Below are 19,963 nucleotides of genomic sequence, written 5' to 3'. Positions count from 1 at the left end.
CAACCTCATGAACAAGGAACCAAGAAAATGTTAATGTGAGTCTTGGACCACTAGACAGGTTAAACCAGATGTTTCAGTATCATTATTCTTCCTCATGCTTTTCTCTATTACTTCCTCTTTACCTAGAAAGTTTCATTGACCATAGCAGTGATTTTGTATGGAAGCCAGAAGCTGCACTTCTCTAGAAACAGATACGGACTTTGTACCTTCCAGATCTGATTGTGCTATCTACTCATCATCAAAATACTTCTCAAGGGCAGTCTATGAATCAGATAAATTACAAAACCTGTATTGTTTTAATGGATTACAAGGTTCCTGTCAAGTTCTCTCTCCCAGTTTATAAAGCCACTATAGGTTTTGATAGCCCAGAAATTCTGCAACTGAAATCAGTTTTCTTACCAGACTAACTCTTTTACATTAAAAATGCAAAACCCTGAAAAGCAAGGAATGATTGTTTGTACCAGGAGTAATACTTTTATTTACATCTTCCTTTAAGGTTACGTTGCAGCAGTTCACTAAAATGCAGACCAGGATTAGTTTGAAATCACCCTGCAGCTGAGATAAATTAAAAAAATATAAAAAAGAAATGCACAAAAATAAGTCCCAGAGTGCATAAAAATCTTGTACTTCCCTGGGATAATTTCCAGGGTAACTCTGGCCAAAGGAAAGGAAAAAGGACTCCTGGGCTTCTGAGGGTGCACACAAAATCGGCAGGATGACTGCTTTGTCCTGGACAGCCAGGCTCCCTGATGTTCCCACTCCTTCAGGGATAGTTCTTTTGGTGCCAAACCGTCCCATTGATTTTAAACACACTCCTAACAGACACGCAAAACTCTCTGAGATGAAACTGCTGGAGATGACACAGGGCTCACAGGTTTCTTGCATGGCTGTTCGCTGCTCCAGGAGACTGGGAGCACAGCAAGACTAATCTCTTCTCTTTGGGATAATAGGAAGAAATGACTGCAAGGGGCCCTACAAATACTACAGTGTTGTTAGTCCCTGAACCTTACCTCAGCTCATCCCTGAGACATGTCAGATATACCATCACTGGGCCTGGTCACACACAACACAGTAAGTTCAGTGTAAGAGTCAGCAAGTATGAAAGATCGAGGTCTTGGAGAGGTCTCTCTTGCTTTGTACAGTTGCAAGCACCTTTGTGTCTTCTCCAGATGGATGCTCGGTGTGACTGTGAACACTTTCTGGAGCGGAGCATTACACCTTTTAAGCAAAATCTGATGAACATCTCCAGATACCACAGTGACTCCCTGCAGAAACTGCCAGCTCTACTTGTTCTCCTACTACCACAATGATACTACTGTCCTTTGGTTGTCACAAACATAGGTTATTACACATCTTGCTACAGAGTATTTCTAGAGCAGGAAATTATTTATTTCTTTTTAAATTAAATGCACTTTGGATCACTTGTGTGGTTTGATTGCTTGCTCGTTCTGAGCAACGCAAACAGGCAGTTGCAGGCTCACGTCCTGTTGGCATCGTGCTTCCTTCTCCATGTATACAACGCATCTCCCTTCAAATGCAGTTTCTAGATACTAGGCACTGCTCTAATTTTGAAATGCAAGGAATGTACATCCAAACACCTGTCTCTGTTGCAAGCAGAAAGAAGCCATAAAAGTTCTGTGATCCTCCCATATGGATTTTAATAGTCTGTACATAAAAAAGCACCGTTTCAGTTTAGTCATTATGTTCCAGCATACAGGTGCAAGCTAAATATACCTTCCATCAGGGTGTCGTTTATACAGAAGCACTTTGCTTCTCCAGCACACAAAGAATTAAAATTAACCTGAGTTACAACAAGCTGGGTTAAGCACAGAGCAAGCGCTGCCTCCTGATGCTGCTGCCAGCGTCTCGCGCCACCACGTATCAAGCCTTCTTCTCTGGCAGCCTCTTCTGATTCCTTGTCAGACAAGTTTAGAGGGGGAATTTGCTGCTGGAGAGTTTCAGTGTTTGCCAAGGACCTGCTTACACAAACTGCAGATCTGATGAAGGCGGCACCATCTCCCTGGCAGACATCACCGCAGCTCTGCCCGTTCTCACCATCAGCCTGCTTGTGTCCTGCCCCAGATTTGGTCTGCGGTGGGAGGGGGAGCGTGGTGCTAATCTCAAGCATCTTTTGAGAACAAGAAAAATACCTCACAGATCCAGGCTAGGGCACCGTTAAGGGAAGAGTACAATCAATGGGGATGATAACAAATAGGCGCGATAACCGCTTAACCTGTGCCGTAGCGGTTAGCTGGCTGTGTCCTGGTGGTGCCCAGTCTATCTGCATAACTCAGGAGATCGCTAACCTGCATTAGGTTACAGCACGGCTCTTTTGTTTACAATCATCTCTCTGCTTGCCTTTCTAAGGCTCCTGCTCCCCTGCTTGTTAAAAAGACAAGGGAAATAGAGCAATTGTGTAACACCTTTCTTTTTTTAACCTGAGACAGAAACTGCTTTTATTAGAGACTCTATGTCTGGTGAAAAACAGCCCTTTCTGGTTTATTTGTGCTCAGGGAAGACACCGTTTTCTCCAGGCCACATCTACTGCCCTACATTTGTCTCCCCGATCTCTGCAATTTCTGGCTGTGTGTTCATTCAAGGATGCAGAGCCGAATGCTTTACCTCAAGCGAAACATTCGTGCCACAGCAGTCAAATGCTGAAATGCTCATTGACCCCCAAGTTATTCGAACTTTCCTCAAGTGCAGTCCAGTATATTTACATTCGCCACTTGTCCCAGCATCTGACTCATCTGGGAGTTGCCACCCTTCTGTTCTTTCTAGCCTTAAACCAGACAAAATCTGCCTTCTCCTTCACGGATTCTCTCCTGTATCAGTCTTCCTGTGTATTTCCCCTTACTAATATCCCATTCTTTTACATTTCCATACAAGTTTTCACCTGTTTGTATTTCCCTTATAGGTTCCTGGTTTTCATCTTTTAGCTTGTGTTGTGTTTGGATGTTCTTCCCTTTTTTTATTTTTGACTTCTCAGCTGTATAACTAAATACTCTGGTTACATGCTTTACTGTACAACTTTTTAGGCTTTTAATTAAATTGATGGCATCTCTCCAAAACATCACGAATTGCAATTTTTCAACCTAAATGGAAAGTCTTTAGGAAGATACCAATTAATTCTTTTACTCCAGCTAAGCAAATTATGAGTTTTACGTGAGAGTCTCTATGCAATTCTGTAATATGCATTATGCAGGAAGTCACATTACTAAAAATGTTCTTTCTGGAGTTATAAATCTTCAGGTGATGTCATGGCTGAAATTAATGCAATGCCATTTTTTCCAGTAACTTATGTATCTGAACTTCACACACTGAATCTGGGCAATGACCTTCGCTTTAACAGTTGATACAGTCAAAGCACTGTATATCACAAGCATCCGTATCAGCCTCAATAAAATAGTGTGGGCACTAAAATGTGTCAGTACTTAAGGGTTTGCATTCCAATATACATTTCATTGAACCACAGGCTGGTTTGGTTGGAAGGGACCTCAAAGCCCCTCTAGTTCCAACCCCTGCCATGGGCAGGGACACCCTCCACTAGCCCAGGGTGCCCAAAGCCCCATCGAGCCTGGCCTTGAATACTACCAGGGTTCCAGGGGCAGCCACAGCTTCTCTGGGCACCCTGTCTCAGGGTCTCCCCACCCTCACAGGGAAGAATTTCTTCCTAATAGCTCATCTAAACCTACACCACCAGTTCAAGACCATACTCCCTTGTCCTGTCACTCCCTGCCCTTGTAACCAGCCTTTCTCCACCTTTCCTGTAGCTCCTTCAGGTGCTGTAAGGTCTCCCCGGAGCTTTCTCTTCTCCAGGCTGAACAAGCCCTACTCTGTCAGCCTATCTTCACAGGAGAGGCACTCCAGCCCCCTGAACTTCTTCATTGCTCCAACAGCTCAGTATCCTTCTTGTATCGGGAACCCCGGGTCTGGACACCATACTATAGGTGCAGTCTCACAGAGCAGAGGGGCAGAATCCCCTCTCAGACCTGCTGGTCACACTGATTTTGATGCAGCCTAGGACACTATTGGCCTTCTAGGCTGCAAGCGCACACTGCCAGCTCATGCTGAGTTTCTCATCCCCCAACACGCCCAAGTCCTTCTCTGCAGGGCTGCTCCCAACCTACTGTCCTGTATTTGCAATTTCTGATAGTAGAGCACACACAAAAAATCCCACTAACCTATTTTTTTAGCCAACAAATACCTCTATTCATTAAACTCACTTTGTTATAAACAACTTGTAGGGGAAAGGACCCATGCAGGTCCCTTTTAATACATTAAACTCTGTTGGGCAGTTATGAACCAGGAATTCTTGTAAAATCAGAAAAAGAACTTGGCACTGGCTCAGTCAGAAAGGCTGCCCCTGAACTGACTGGTTTTAGAAGAGGCGTGAAGAGGCCATGTATACACATCATGGATGTGGCTGACATTTCAGCTTACAGCCCAAAATATCCATCAGGGAGTACAAAGCAATTATATACCCTCAACTTGACGTAAGGGAGGGACTGGAATTTGCTTTCCCAATCATTCAGTACTCTGTTTGCAAAGGGCCTGACACAACTCCCACATATTAATAATAACAATCTTGCTGATTTACAGTGATGGTATAGGATCAGAGAGACTCAACACCTGTATTTTATGTGGGCATAGTGGATTTCGGCCTCAACGAGCATAGAGGCTTTGAAACATGCTCTGAAGATCAAAAAAATCTGAGGTCTTCACTGGGACAGAGTTTGCATGAAGTTTGCTATGAATATGGTTGTCAGTGTAATGGGTTTGAGCTGTGCCACGAATTTTAATGGCAAGATTTTCACAGTCTATTTGAAACATCCTGAAAGCCTACATATAACAGGTATATTTATTTTTCTATATTTTCATTAAATCACTTTCTGTTCTCAGTTACCCTTGGTATAAAATCAGAACAGGATTGGGGCTGAGGAAACAAGAGGGCAAAAACTGATTTAGTTTTCTTTCTTTTTTTTTTTTTTTATTCTTTTTAAAACAAAAAAAGTCTTGCAGGAAATAATCAGAAGACCACCAGCTTAACTCAATCCTTTTTGTTTTATGAGCTGTTAGTGTTTCAGACCTGACAGCCTCTGCTGAGGTAGCGAATATGGTACTCCTATGCTCTTCATACTCTCCTCCCAAAAATAGAGAACGAAGTTGGGATTCTTAGTGAAAAACCTGGCAGTCTAAAGTTAGGATACAGCACACTGCAGGCAGCAGGCTAAGAATACTAGGGCAAACTCACGAGGAGAGCAATAACAACAACATACAGGAACTCTGAGTCTCCCTCTGCAACATTACCTAATTCTAATGTCACAAAGAAGAAAGCAGTGTGAACGTGTGTGCACGAGATAACAGGCTGTCAAAGCACCTCTTCTGCTCAGAGCCAGAAAATTAAAGTTTGATTATAGAAGCTGAGCTGATCCGAGCACCGCACCAGTGTCCAGTTCACAGTGCAGCTTACCTTCACGAAGAGCTCGATTTCAGGGTCCTTTCCTTCCCCGTTAGCAGGAACAGAGTCTGTCATTTTTCAACCCCAAGGCTACCAGCTGATCTCCTGCTATTAAGTGGCAAAAGGGGGGTTTCAACTGCACAGCGAGTTGGTTTCCTCTCCGAACAGCTCTCACAAAGCTCTCAAAACATCATTTGTAATGATAACGCTGGAAACCGGTGGAGAAGTTGGCAGCTTAATAAATAAATAATATTTAAACAAAAAAAATAATGAAAGAAAAGAAAAAAAAATGAGGCAGGCAGCAAGCAGTCTCTGTTACGTTGTGTAGTTCTTCAGAGCAACAAGTGCTGCTGTGCTCTGGTACAGTATCCTCATCTGTCAGAGCCGCAGTTCTCGCTGCCTGCCCAAAATAGCCCAGAGCATAAAAAAAAGAGGGTGGGGTTAACTCACAGGGGAGGAGACAAGCTCCTGGTACCTACGGCAGGATCGGGCTCTGAGCAAATAGTTCTGCTCTTCCCTGTTGCCTGTGTTTCTATCGGTCCCTCACGTACTCTTAGGGCTGGGAGTACCGGTAGCAGGGAAGGGGGAAGGTGTGCAGCATGCTGGTTTCGTTGCTTTAAGCAACAGTGATGTTGTTTTCCTTCTTTCCTGGAGGGTGTTTGCCCTGCTTCTACCTGTTCTAATATTGGTCTTGGTAACAATGATGAGGTTAAACAAAAGAGCCTGAATTCTTCCCCCCTGTGTTGGCTGGGGCAAGGGATGTGCAGAAAGGCAGAGCTTTGCCTCGGCAAAAAGCCCTGCGTGCTGCAGTGCAGCACAGGAGCCAAAACTGAGTGTTCTTCAGTGAGAAAAGCACCCGTGGTGCCACCACTCCCAATGGAGCTCAGGAGCAGAGGAACAGAAATGGGCTTATGCAGGAGAACAAATTGCTTCAGGGCCCTGGAAAATAAAATACACGGGTGCCGTGTTTCTCAGTATGGCCCCAGGGTGCTGGTTGTAGAGGGGGGACAGAGGAGAGTGATGATTTGCTGGGGTGGAGCATGGAAGAGAACTCGAGGGCCTCAGCCTGCTGTTGACATACGTCACCTGTGCTCCCTGTGCCCTGCATTCCTTGCGTGACTCAGACATCCCCACACAGCAGCCCTGAGCAAGAGGTGGCACAGGGCAGGAAGGCCTTATACTGGTAAAAGGCGTGGAGGCATGGGAGGGGATGGAAGGGCATGATGAGATGGGAGGGGAGAGCAGGCAAAGGCAAAGGGATTGCGTGGGGCCTCCTCCTCATTGCCACAGCTGTCTGGAGGAACCAGATACCATCATGCCCTCCTGCCCTTGAAAAGTCCTTTCCTTCACCTCTGCCCACCCCGCCCTCAGCTCCTGCTTCAGGACTGCCACAGTGCTGGATCCCAGTCTGTGGGAGTTTTACCTTCCCCTTCTGACACAGACAGGCCTTCCAGCACCTAAAGGGGCTACGGGAAAAATGGTGGTGATCAGGGAGTGCAGTGACAGGACAAGGGGGAATGGCTGAAAGAAGGCAGATTTAGATGAGGTATTAGGAAGAGATTGTTCACCCTGAGGGTGGTGAGGCCCTGGCACAGGGTGCCCAGAGAAACTGTGGCTTCCCCTGGATCTTTGGCCTGGTTTAAGGCCAGGTTGGATGGGGCTTTGGGCACCCTGGGCTAGTGAAGAATGTCCCTGCCTGTGGCAGGGGGTTGGAACTAGATGGGCTTTTAGGTCCCTTCAACTCACACCAGTCTGGGATTCTATGACTTTGGCTTTGACATGAACAAACACTTGCCTTTCCCAACAGTTCTCTCTGCTGTATGCTTTCATCTTTAATTCCCGCCCCGTGACCTATAAGCATTTGTCAGGGGTCCAGAACAGTAGCAGCCAACACCTCCCTGTCTCCCTGAGTTAAGCTCTACAGGAATTCCCCACAACAGCTGTTTCACGTGCACTCCACAAAGTGATGAAATGGTTAACAAGTAAATCTCATTATGCTGTTGCAGCTGTAATTACAACATAATCAACATTATAATTAGTGTAAAAGTGTGCTTATGGTTTTTAGATCTAATTAGTACTCATTCAAGTAACTGGAAGGTTAACTATAAGAGAATTAAGTGTTATTACTCCTTTGATTTCAAATTTTTACATGTAATTTTTGGACTAGGTACATTAATTACCAAACATTTACAGTATAATTATTCTTAGGCCCACAGGCAAACTTCCAAGGACATAGGCTAAGTGTACTTACATGTAGCAGAAAGAATCATTGCTTTGTAATTACACATTACAGTTATAAAAGTCTGCCAAAAACCTAAGTATAGTCACCATATCACTAAAATGCATCCCTAAAAAACACATTATCAGCTATATGATTATAAGCTGGTTTTGGTTCTGGTGAAAAACTGTTTTGCTTGAGCACCTCATGTGACAACGTAATTTCCCTTTAATGAGGGCTCCTGGAAACAATGGGAAATGGGTCATCTTGACTGAGGTTACCTGTCACTTCAGCCTCATTGAAAATACTGTTTTGATATAGACAAGTGCTTTGAACAACTTATATCACAAAAGTGTATATAACAGCTCTGGAAGAGAAGATACTTCCAGCTATGAGCACAGTGAGAAGGTAATACCACTAACGTCTAAACCAAACTGTTTCAATAAAATCAGCATCCAAGATACCAGCACTTAAAAGACGTGATGCATGCGACCTATTTAGATGTCTATTTTAGAATGAAAAGATGGGCCCCAGAAGTGCCTACTTTTTTCCACTGGTAATAAAAGCAGCCCAGGGAAACAAGCTCAGATAAAAGCATTACAATGGTCAGACAAATCCTGCTGTAATTATTAAGTAAAAGAAATCTGTGGCTTTAGTGCCCGATTTCTCCGCACAAGGCATCTCCCATCTCCAAAGTTGTGCATGCCTCATGCTTCCAAAAGTTAAACTCTAGATGTAGCAGTTTTGGTGGAGATTCATCATGTCAAAACATTTAAATCCTTCTGTCCCAATTACTTCCTGGCTTTACTGGTGTTTTATAATCAGTTTGCAAGACAAAGATTGTTGTGCTGAGGCTCAGCAAAGCAGAAGGGAAGCTGTGCGGTACAGAAGGAGGGAGCTAAGATATCCTGAAGCTATCTCCATCCTGACCCAGATAGAAACTACCACAGGAATGGACCAGAGCCCATCTGGTTCAAGATGCTTCTGGGCAGTGATGCCCTTGGAAAGTCCCTTCGCCCCTGAGTTACGACCTTGCACTGATCCCCTGCCCCAGGACTTGGATAAGGGTTGCTCAGAGGCTACAGAAGCCGTAGTGCAAATACCACACATCTGGTATTCCAGATGTGCTTTTAGGTATCCACAGAGAGAACAGCCCAGCCCACCCCAAATAAAAAAAAAAAAAAACAACCCTTTTATTTTTCAAAATCTCCCCGTGGTACCCCTAGAAGAGATGAAGCAAAACAGAGTCCTTGTTCATATAAATGCTGTGTTTTTTTAAAATCGATACTGAAAGCTGGATTTAGGATAAACATTGCAGGAGGCAGTGAGTAGGAGGGGGTAAAAAAAGAAGTATATATATATATATATATATGAGGAAATATATATATGCACTATTTCAGGAATCTATTCATGCATTTACTGCTTTGCTGTCATATAAAACTGACTTATCACTTACATCTGGGTGGAACCTTTTTGACTATAATGGTTATTATTGCCTCCACAGTTCTGCTTTGTGTTATGAAATCAGCTCCTTCTTCAGCCAAATTAAGGGTAAGATACTGATAAATAATTAGTACACTCTCATTTTACTGCAAAGAATGAGTTGCTTAGTTTGGCCTATCATTTTCTTACAAGTCAGAAGTATCAGAGGCTTTGAGTTACGTACAAGAACATTAGACACTGAATTATGAACTCTTCATAAGCCAAGCCATTATAGTTTGAGTTTTATGAGATATATAAATGAACACGAGCACGTCATCCCATTAATAAAAGAAGAGGACAGCTTCAGAAAAGGAACCGCCACATCTCCTCCACACAAGACCTCTATTGTAGGTGAACTCTGACGCACTATCAGCTTTCACAAGCCTGATCCAAGCTTCACTTCCAGCAAAGATTTGTCCCGAGGGGGTGAATCAGAGGCCAAGCATCCAGAATGTAATTTTATCCTGGAGTTCTCCAGCAGACCGCTAAGTTACCAAGAAGGATCAGGGCACATAGCGCATCAAATCCCCCAGCGCTCGCTTGGTGCTGCCACCCAGCTCATTCTCAGAGAGGGGTATTACAGGTTTTATAGGACACAGGTAACATTCTTCATATTGTGAATTAATTTCCCTTATGGATGAAGAAAAGAAGTGAAATCTTGGCACAGCTGCAGTGAATGGTATTTAGGGCTATAGTTTTTACCTGGGAGTTACTTAACTGCTTAGTTGGCTGGAAAAAAAAAACCCAACATCTAAGCAGCAACCAAGTACTAAACCAGCATGTTTGAACAGGTTATGAAAATATATCTTCTGGGGATGGTCCTGAATGACTGGTAATTTGCAACTGGATTGATTGCATCCTAATACCTTTGGCATGCTACTTATTCAGCAAGTTAACAAATGCAAGGTATCAATCCCATAATTTTGAGTTACAATGCATCACTATCAAGTTCTTACAGAATCACAGAATCACAGAATTGTAGGGGTTGGAAGGGACCTGGAGAGATCATTGGGTCCAATCCCCCTGCCAAAGCAGCTCCCTAGCACATATTGCACAGGTCGGCATCCAGATGGGTCTTGAATATCTCCAGAGAAGGAGACTCCACCACCTCCCTGGGCAGCCTATGATCTTAAATGACCTTCAGAAAAAACAGAAGGGATTTGTCTCAGATATTTGGGGTCAGACTGCATATTCCCCTCCCAAGATGTACAAAGCTCTTCCCATTAGCCTCGTGTCAAGACTGGGTGAGTAGATGCTTTCTCTCAATTCCACAGATGTACAGTGCCTCAAAACCTGTGAGGAGGAACTGTGATTCTGTTCCTTCTTGTCCCACACTTAAGAGCATGGAACAAAAGACATCAAGTGATACAACAGGCATACAGCCTGAATGTCCCAAAACCCAGGAGGGGATGGCAAAAAGCTATGCCAGAAAATGCTGCACTCCCTTTAACTGGCAGATTTTTGATAGCTTGCTCTAGACCCATCCCCCAGATGTTATGAATGTGCCATAGCCAAGAGCCATACAGCATTCCTTTACCTTACTTTTAGCTTTAAAGGCTTCTGGATGAAACTCATCTGTTTAACAGAATGGTAGATCACTGGAACCAGCTCAGGCAGGAGTTCTGCTAAGTAAGTTGTAGCCCAAAAGCATGGCATTATTTTTATATATAATTACGTTTTCACATGGATCCAGAACCAAGCTTTGCTGTAACATTAATAAGCATTACCGAATTCAAGAGAAAAACCCACTGCTGTTCAGTGAGAAGAGGGGTTTCATTATGGGTTATTATCTCAGCAGTCGCGTTGAGGCAGTCACAGCTAACCATTCACAGGGAAGTGGTGCTTAAAAGGTACCAAATCATATCCTGATGCTGTGTTCAGTAGAGAGGCTTCTAGAGGGCAGTGATTTATTCCTTTATTTCTTTATTTTACTATCATTCCAAAACTGTCATTTCAATTAAAAACAAAAGACACTTCCAAACAGGGCTGAGACCGCTCTGGAAAGTGGTATTGTAGCGGATACAATGGGGAGTATTACAGCCTGTCCTGAACTGTGGGCTTTATGGATAATGTAGCTGATGAAAGGAGGAATGCAGACATCCTCAGCCCTTGCTTTTAAAAATAAATCCTCCATACTGTTACACACGATGAGGAAAAGCACCCCGAGGTAAGAGTGATGTACCTGTTATTGTTGATGTAGTACTGTCATAGAACTGAAATGACATGATTTTACTTACAAGTCTGCAACAGAGAAGCAGTGCTTATCCCTGCCTGAATTTGGAAGTGTTCTTAGCACAAGCCCCTGTTTAGGTTATTTCTGTTCATTGCTTGGTATGCTTCTTGTCATGAAATAAGCCTAAATTAAACAGGATTTGAAGCATGTGCATGCAAATTGGATTAAATGCCCCCAAGCAAAAGACCAACACATCATTCCAATCTCAATTTATGATTATTTACAGAAGGTGTTTAAAATGGCATGTACAACTCACAGCGATCTCAGACTAGGTTCCCCCCCCCCCCCAAGTTAATAAGGCCCAGACAATGCACAACTGCTGCTGCTTTTGTTGGATAGATTTGTGTTGTACTCTGCTGTTTAGCACACAGTTTGGCTGAAAGCAGAACTTACTTTCTACGTTCTGGTGCACAGTATTTAGAGAAGATGAAGCCTTCAGCAGCTCCGTTTGAAACAACTCGTGACTCAGACTAGTTCCTGGGGGTTCATATGGTGGCATCAGAGCCATTTAGCTGTGCAGATGAAGCCATAAAGTATCTGCACAGCCGATTACAGGTCCCTCTCTGGTGTTAAGTACTATTTGGCTTAAGAAAAGTGCTTTTGGCTCCCTGAGAAACCCCTCCTTTTTCAGTATGAAATAGCAGGGATCGACATCTTTACACCTCTCTTTATGACAGTGAAGTTTAACCTCTGCGTGCACGGTCCACCTCATCAATGGCACTGTACACCTGGATTAATGCAGCTGCCTGACCTTGGGCCTGACAGTGAACTGTAGAATTCTTCGTTCTCCTTAGAAAATTGCCCTCATTCATTTTTCATTTCACCTTTTGGTACATCTGTGATAAAGTTTCCACAAAGTTTGCCAGTGAGCAAGCTCACTTTCCTTAGTGCATCACCTCAAGCTGTCAGATGAATGGTGGGTTGTTTGGGTTTTTCTTCTCTTCTTTCTTCAGTGGTTAGTGAAGCACAGATATGAACCCCTCTGCTGCAAATACACTGTCAAGTTAGCAGACTTTCACTGGTGACCACCATGCACAGGGTGTTAGGACTTCAGAGCCCACATCCTACACCCTTATGTAAAAGATAGTGGTAATTTTTAAAGAAGAGTTTACCTTAAGACAGAGAGTAAATCTTAGTGTGAGATTCAGGTCTGAGCAGAGTCTGAATAGCAACGGGGTCTTGTATAAGTCTCTTAGAACTGGAAGTACTGGGTAGTCTAACTAGAAAGATGTAAGATTGTTTTCCTCTTAAATGGAATATTTTCCAAAATATTTCATCCTTTCCCAAAATCACAACATTTTCACAGAGCTTGTAGCTCTGAGGAACATGTGGACCCTTGGTCATACACAGCAATACCTGGAAGCAACCTCATAGATCACCAGAATGTCGAAGCCCAGAGTCCTCTTAGCAGTCTCACTGCTCTGACCTTGGTGACAACTATGATGCAGCTCTGGGAAATGGACTAAGTTCTCCTGGGAAATCTTCATCAGTTAGAAAATGTTAATGAGATGCGGAGCCCTTTACACATTATTAGCAATTTCTACCCATTCCTAGCCAAGCAGCAAGTAAGAGTTGATACCAGACTAATTCATAAATATATATAAAGGTATCTCATGATGTTGAGAGAAACCTTAATCCCCCTGTGAAGGATGGCACCAATGAGGGAGTCTCAGGTTCTCTGTCAGCTACACATTAACACAGCAAATTGACTTTCAGAGAGGAAAGGCAAAGAGTTCTGAAGGGTGGAGTTAGGTTTGCTGTAAGAATGACTCCTCTCAGCACTGTACCTCGACTAGGTGGAAGCCATTGTGTTTGAGTTTCTACCATGATTGCTCATGCTGGGTCTTCTGGCCAGAAGAAAAGATGACTTTAGTCTACAGAACTACCCAAACCAAAACTATTCTCTGCAGCTATCTCATTTGCCATGAGAAATGTCTCAGTTGAAAAATAAATTAAAAGGTAATTGAATGTTCAGATGAAAGGGAAAATGGCTAAGCAGTTATAAGTGACCTTTTGAGAAAATTAAGAATATCAAATCAAAACTGGAGGCAAGTTAGCCAGGTCATCTGTCAATCTGTCAGGATGTCATAAATCTCGCAGTGTATTATTATAAACCATGAAACAAAAATGCTATAAATAAACTGAAAGGAAATCCATCCACACAAATTCCATAGTGAAATGCTTCATAAAATCAAAGAGGAGGACTTAGAGCAACTGGAATTAATAGACAAGAGTAGTTTACTATTGATAGGGCTGATACTGCCACCTATTTTTAAGACTTCCTAATGCTTTCCCTGATTAAACCCTATTTTTATTTCAATATCACTTTTTCCAGGCTTTAAAAGGGGGCATCTTCAACATGGGGTCTGCCACCTTTATTCATCCAAAGCTCTTCAAACATTCAAAGGTTTATTTTCCACAGCAATCCATCAACCACCAAAGTCACTGTTCCCCTAGAGTCTATAGTTTAAAGCAGAAGGCAGGCAGAGCATGAGAGGGAACAGAAACACAAGGGAGTGGCCGTTTCCAAATAGACTCCTGCCCTCCTCAGTGCCAGCTTAGTCAAACCATTGTCCAATAAAACCAGATTTGTTTTTCCAAGTGTTCATAATTACACTGTCACAGGCTATGGTCCCTATACAGGTCATTATACACAGGTACAGCATTATGTAGACAAAAATACAGATACTCTGCAGGCACTTGCACCAGCCCACTGGTCACGTTCCGCTTGGGAAACCTGCTTGGAAAATCTGGCCTCCAGTTCATGTGTTTTTATAAAACAGAACTTAGGACATGGTTACTTCTCCATGAGTCACACAGTCCAGCGAGTGTCTTTTTACTTGACAAGTTAATTGTTAAGTGGAGTTCAGCAGCAGAATGTTCTCTGGTCGCATATTTGCTGCAGGGACTTGGAGAACGCCGTCTCCTCCCTCGCTGGCAGGCAGGAGGGAATGCCAGGGCAGCTGTACTGGTCTCTGGGCTTTTATACCGGGGCTATTTTTAGCTGTTATCAGCCGCGGTGGGCAGGGCCAATCATCACCCGACGACTGTAAGAAACTCTGCTCCCGTCCAAACTTCATTCTCTGCAATCTCACAGGGAGGAGCCAAATGACTGTGAATTTGCTGCGCTAAACTCCAGCTCTTGGTTTGTACAGGCTCATTAACACGCAGCAAGGCGTCAGCACGCCAAAGTACACCAACAGTTGGGCCCAGGATGAAATGACTGGTTGAGCAGATAAGCACCCTGCCTATGTTTGGTGAAAGTAAGTGAATTCACAGTGCCTCCAAGTCCAGTGAACTATGCAGGATGCTGGACATACATATACATAAACAATCTGCGTGTTACAAAGGAGTTCTCTTTTTATGTCCCCTCGTAACTATGCACTACATAACCAGTAACTACTTATTGCTGATTATTTACAAATCCCTGTACTCACCAAAGGGAAGAAAGACTGGAGCCTCCTCAGAACACGTCACATGGTGCATAGCAATGTTTTTAACCAGGATCTTTTTCAAGTGTATTTCTTTAGTAACCCTGTAATTCCTAAAGTTATTACTTTAGGCTTTGAGAAATCAATGATGGGGTCAGCCTTCTCAGACAGTGACCTTCAAGACTGTGTTAGATGCCCTGGAGTATCCTGCCCAGCCTCCAGCTGCTGCTTTTCAAAGGGACATGTAAAAGCATTTGAATCACTTCCCCAGCTTGGAAAACTGCTCTTTCTCAGACGGCACCTGGTCAGATTTATCAGGTTATCTGAGTTCCCTGCTAGTTGATCTGCTAGTTAATGTCTGACCTCCTAGAAATTTAGACTGGATGAATTCCTATGTTGCATCCAGGGGGGTTAATTCAAGTAGATTGTCTCTGAGGTTTGTGAATGGCCATTTCTAGTCAAAGTAAGAGTTACTCCTCCTCCACATCTATTCCAATGTGAAACAAAAGAGAAAATTTCTGTCTGGCAGACAATCATTAAAACAGACCCAAAAATTTTATACAGATGAATCCCCAAATCCAAACAATCTTTAAACTGCAGGTAGAGAGTATGCATCAAAGTATCTTTGACAGGCAGTTAGCCAGACTGTACTGGGTCAGTGCAAAACATTCTCAGCACAGCTTACATTTACAGCCTGAGCACGCTGCTGTTTAGAATGTCCCTGAAATCTCAGAGAGACCCTCTGAGCAGACAGCACATTAACTGTGATCCACAGAGAAACACTTCTTTAAAAATACTTGCCCTATAGCCCTTTAGAATACTCCTCTGAAGGGACAAGTTTAATTTTCTTTAGTCCCCAATAGGATATAGAGAGATCAAAACTTTAGACAGTGAAATTAAAATATCACAATTAATTCCTTAGTTTCATACCTTCTAAATTTATTCATGATTTCTCTATAACATAGATAACATTTTTAATTAGTTAAGCTCTCTATAGTCATAAAGGAAAGGACAGTATTTCTGTGTTGCCTGCTGAACTTCCTCTTCTTCCTCTTACTTAAACACCGTAATTTTTCTCTAAAGGCTCATCAGCTTTTAAAATAAAAGTCCTGCTTTCTATTCTTCCTTTTCCCACAGCACTGAAGTATTTAAGTAGAAACCTAATTTTACTGATTTAAAATTACTCAGAAAAATGTGAATTAAAGTTATTGTATGCTAGAACATTTGGTATGAGGTTTATACTTTAATGGATAAGTATCAGGTCAGCTTGCTGCAGGATAATTTTGTTTAAACAACTTTTTTTGCTCTTAGATATTTTTTTAAACAACTGGGATATGAGTACAGTCTTCATTCTTAATGGGCCTTCTTGATGGCCTGTAAAAAACCCATAAGATATATAAGAAAGGATATCTTCCACACCTGACTCTTAGTATTTTATATCAGCCTTACAGATAACAATGCACATATTTATGGGGACAAGTATAAGACACATCCACTGGCCAGATTTTTAATCAAAAAATGGCATGAATATATGTGAGCAGAGCTCAGAAGAGACATTAAATACATATAGATTCAGGTGCAAAGTTTCCTTCCATTTACTTCTCAAGCTATGGGGATAAGTGTTCAGCTCCAAATGCTGAGATCTCCCAGAGAGCATTAATTCAGACAAGTGAACAACCCCATCTAAATATCAGATAAGGATCCAGAGAGAAGCCCTTCGAAGATGCTGAATTTAAGACTCAGGAACCTGTGAGCACTCTGAATGCCAACTGGAGAGAGGGAATTATGCCCTGTTGGTGATCTGCAACCAGACTAGGGAACCTTACATAGTTGTTGCTGAAAGGAAAACAGGCATCAGGACAAGTGAAAAGCTGTGTAAGACACCACAAAATTAATGAAGCTTTTTCTGACTGTTTCTGATGTGTTTATGTCAGGTCATTTAATCATTTAATCTCAAATAGATGTGTCTGTTTAAACAACCATGGGTATCTTAAACCAGGAGGTTATATAAAAGAATCGTTTTTGCTGCTTGTTTAGTCTAGCTATAAAAGTAGAAACAACCTGAGACAGGATGCAGCTGTGGGGAAAAAAAAGCATCTTTGTGGAAAGAAGATATGTGCAGAAGGGAATTCACAGAATCACAGAATTTTAGGGGCTGGAAGGGACCTTGAGAGATCATCAGGTCCAACCCCCCTGCCAAAGCAGGGTCCCTAGGACATATCACACAGATAGACATCCAGACAGGTCTTGAATATCTCCAGAGATGGAGACGGTGATGACTTGGAAGAAATGGAGGAAGAAAGGATGCACTGGTGTAGCCCAAAAACATCTGAGGATGTCTAAGCCTAAACTGCTTTTAAAAAGCACTGAGTGAAAAGAGGAATGCTAATGAGCCATGGCACAAGAACAAGGATGCGTTAGCTGCACACGGGTAAATGTCATTTGGAAATTAGAGGAAGGAGTCAAACCATCAGAGCAGTGACGTTTTGAAACAGATTTCCAAGATTAATAATAATGGCCACTTAGTTTTTAGGTCAACCTTGATCAGTTTATGAATTATGTATTATATGATGAGGCTGGCTGTGACAGAAAATGACTCTATTTCACTTGCCAAAAGGTCACCTCCAATCTTGTGGGTTGGGTTTTTTTTCAGACTACCAGGAATAAAATAAAAAATCACCTTGGCAAGTGTGCAAGAATTTGTACCTTTCTGTGCCTCATATTTTATAAATATGTAAATGTAAAATAATGCTCTTCTCTGGGAAGATATGTTCTCAAGTTTTACTTCATTAGCAGTTGTAGACCACTCTGAGGGGACTGTGTGGGGGGCACAACAGAAAATCAGTTCAATCACAAGTCAAAATCCTGGTTTCAGACACCGTCTGCCTGTACTGAAACCAGACCTGTGCACTAACCAATCCACTTCTCATCTGTCCCTAATTGTATCATTATAACTTCATGAAGGTCACTGACATCTTACAACCTAATCAGAAATTTACTGACAGTAAAAAGTCAACCATAATTTTATCACTAATTAACGTGAAAAGGATCAGCTAGAGGTCTAAATATAAAGTTCACACCTGCAGATAACAAATTGATGACTTATTTTAGAATCCCATGCTGCCTCCTGCATTTTTCCCCACAGAAAGTCATTTCATGCAAGTTTGCAACATTTACCATTAAGTGGTTGTAAGTATTTTTAAAAAATCCCAGTAATATGATACTGTGTTCCTTTACAGCCACAATCCCAGTGTATGACAGAACACCCAAAATACTTCCAATGGACAAGTAAATACAGTTGCAGAACAGAGGAACAGTCTTCTACACACAATAACCTGCTCTGGTGATGTGGGGTGAACCCTGGACATCGTCTACCTGGATTTTTCCAAGGCTTTCAGTAAAACCCTCTACAGCCTCTTCCTAGAGAAGCTGGTGTGTTATGGTCTAGACAAGTGGTCCATGCAGTGGGTGGGCAACTGGCTGACAGGACACATGCAGAGGGAGATGGGCTGCTTTTCAAATTGGGGTCTCCCAGGGATTGATACTGGGTTCAATGCTGTTTAATATCTTCATAAGCAATCTGGATGATGGGAGCAGGTGCATTTTGATGACATTTGCTGATGATACTAAACTATGTGGAGAAGTAGAGGAGTGGTTGAGTCACCTTCCCTGGGTGTGTTTAAAAAAAGGGTAGATGAGATACTTAGGGATATGGTTTACCTTAGGACGGGAATGGTTGGACCTCATGATCTTAAAGATCTTTTCCAACCTTGTGATTCTGTGAAGTAGACACTTTGGAAGGGAGACCCACCCTGAAGGTCCAGAGAAAGGTCAGAAAGATGGTGAAGGGATCAGGAAGCCTGCTCTATGAGGAAAGGCTGAGAACTGGGTTTCTTCAGCCTTGAAAAAGAAGGCTTTGGAGAGACCTCATCACCACGTTCCAGTACTGAAAGGTTGGATACAAAGAATATGGAGACTCCCTTTTTACCAGGAGTCACAGGGAGAAGACAAGGCATAACAGGTATGAGTTACTCCTGGGGAGATTCCAATTGGACATGAGGAATATTTTTCACAACCAGAACAATCAGACATTGGAACAGTCTCCCCAGGGAAGTGGGGGATTCCCCAACACTGGATGCTCTTAAGGTTTGACTGTTTGGGGTGCTGGGCCATCTTGTCTAGACCATGTTTTTGCTAAAGGAAAACTGAACCAAATGATCCTTAAGGTCCCTTCCAACCTGGTGTTGTATGGTTTTATGACTGAATTCAGTTCACTTTGCTCTTCTACTATGATGTCTAAAACAAAAAGTAACTACAAAACAGTAGTTGAAAGAAAAATATAGGGGGGTTGCTGTTAAGAAAAGGACAAAGGTTGACTGAAGTTAAAGAGCGAGGTGGTTCTTATTCTCTGAGAGATGCTAAAATTACCAGTGAACAGCTGAACTGTCCAACATTGCAATGGTTGTTCATTGTTGCTGAGTGTGGACGCTGAAAGAAAAAGGAAAATTAAATAGCCTAAAAAAAAAATAATAAAATCAGTCTGGAGTTTGTTTCCAGATACCCATTATCAGAATGAGCTTATAGTGCAATCTAGTAATCCAGACTTTATTTAAACTGTCACTGGTAGCATTCAGTTTATTTAACTTCAGCTGACATTTGTATTCAGTGAAAGTTTATTGCTTGATTCAGTTGCCTAAACCTAGATATCCAGCAGCATTTGAGACACCCTTGGATAGCTGAGGAAGCCTGTAAACATGGATGAGAAAGGATCTATGGGAGACCCAGGACCATCTGCAGAGGTGGCTGGAGGCCAGGAGGAAAGGAAGCCTCAGGGCACCTAAAGCAGCACTGGATGCCTGTGGTTGGAAATCTGATTCAGGTCCTAATAGAGTCAATGTATGGAGTCTGCAGAGCAACTAACCTCACCCTACAGCTGATGCCTATGCTTGGCCACACGAATTAACATCCCACTGCACTAATTCAGATGGCTGTTTTTTGCAGCAAAAGGAGCGTAGCCATCCTGCAGAGATGCAGTTAATAGCTGACAGACACACCTTAAATCAGGTGAGACAAATCCAACCGTTGATACACAAAGAAAACAGAGCTGAACAGAAAAGCAGCTTTCCTCTTCCAGATTC

General features: G+C 42.6%; 1 protein-coding gene across 2 annotated transcripts in view; it reads right to left on the bottom strand.

Annotated features, from left to right (window-relative positions):
- CLIC5 (chloride intracellular channel 5) overlaps positions 1-19,963 on the bottom strand; it is a gene marked incomplete at its 5' end in the record, with an annotated part of 75,046 nt that overhangs the window by 46,662 nt on the left and 8,421 nt on the right. Inside the window, one exon of one of the 2 annotated variants that reach the window (XM_084262249.1) lies at positions 5,474-5,824. The exons of the other annotated variant lie outside the window; for it this stretch is intronic. Coding sequence (XP_084118375.1) covers positions 5,474-5,536 — 63 coding nt within the window. Of the gene's footprint in view, positions 1-5,473; positions 5,825-19,963 lie in introns of those variants that run through there. 2 annotated transcript variants of the gene reach the window in all.

This window comes from Gallinula chloropus (assembly GCF_964237585.1).
Source record: "Gallinula chloropus genome assembly, chromosome: 3".
Classification (NCBI taxonomy): Eukaryota; Metazoa; Chordata; class Aves; order Gruiformes; family Rallidae; genus Gallinula; species Gallinula chloropus.
Note: the sequence above shows the minus strand (reverse complement) of the source record. Positions and strands in the feature narration are given on the sequence as shown.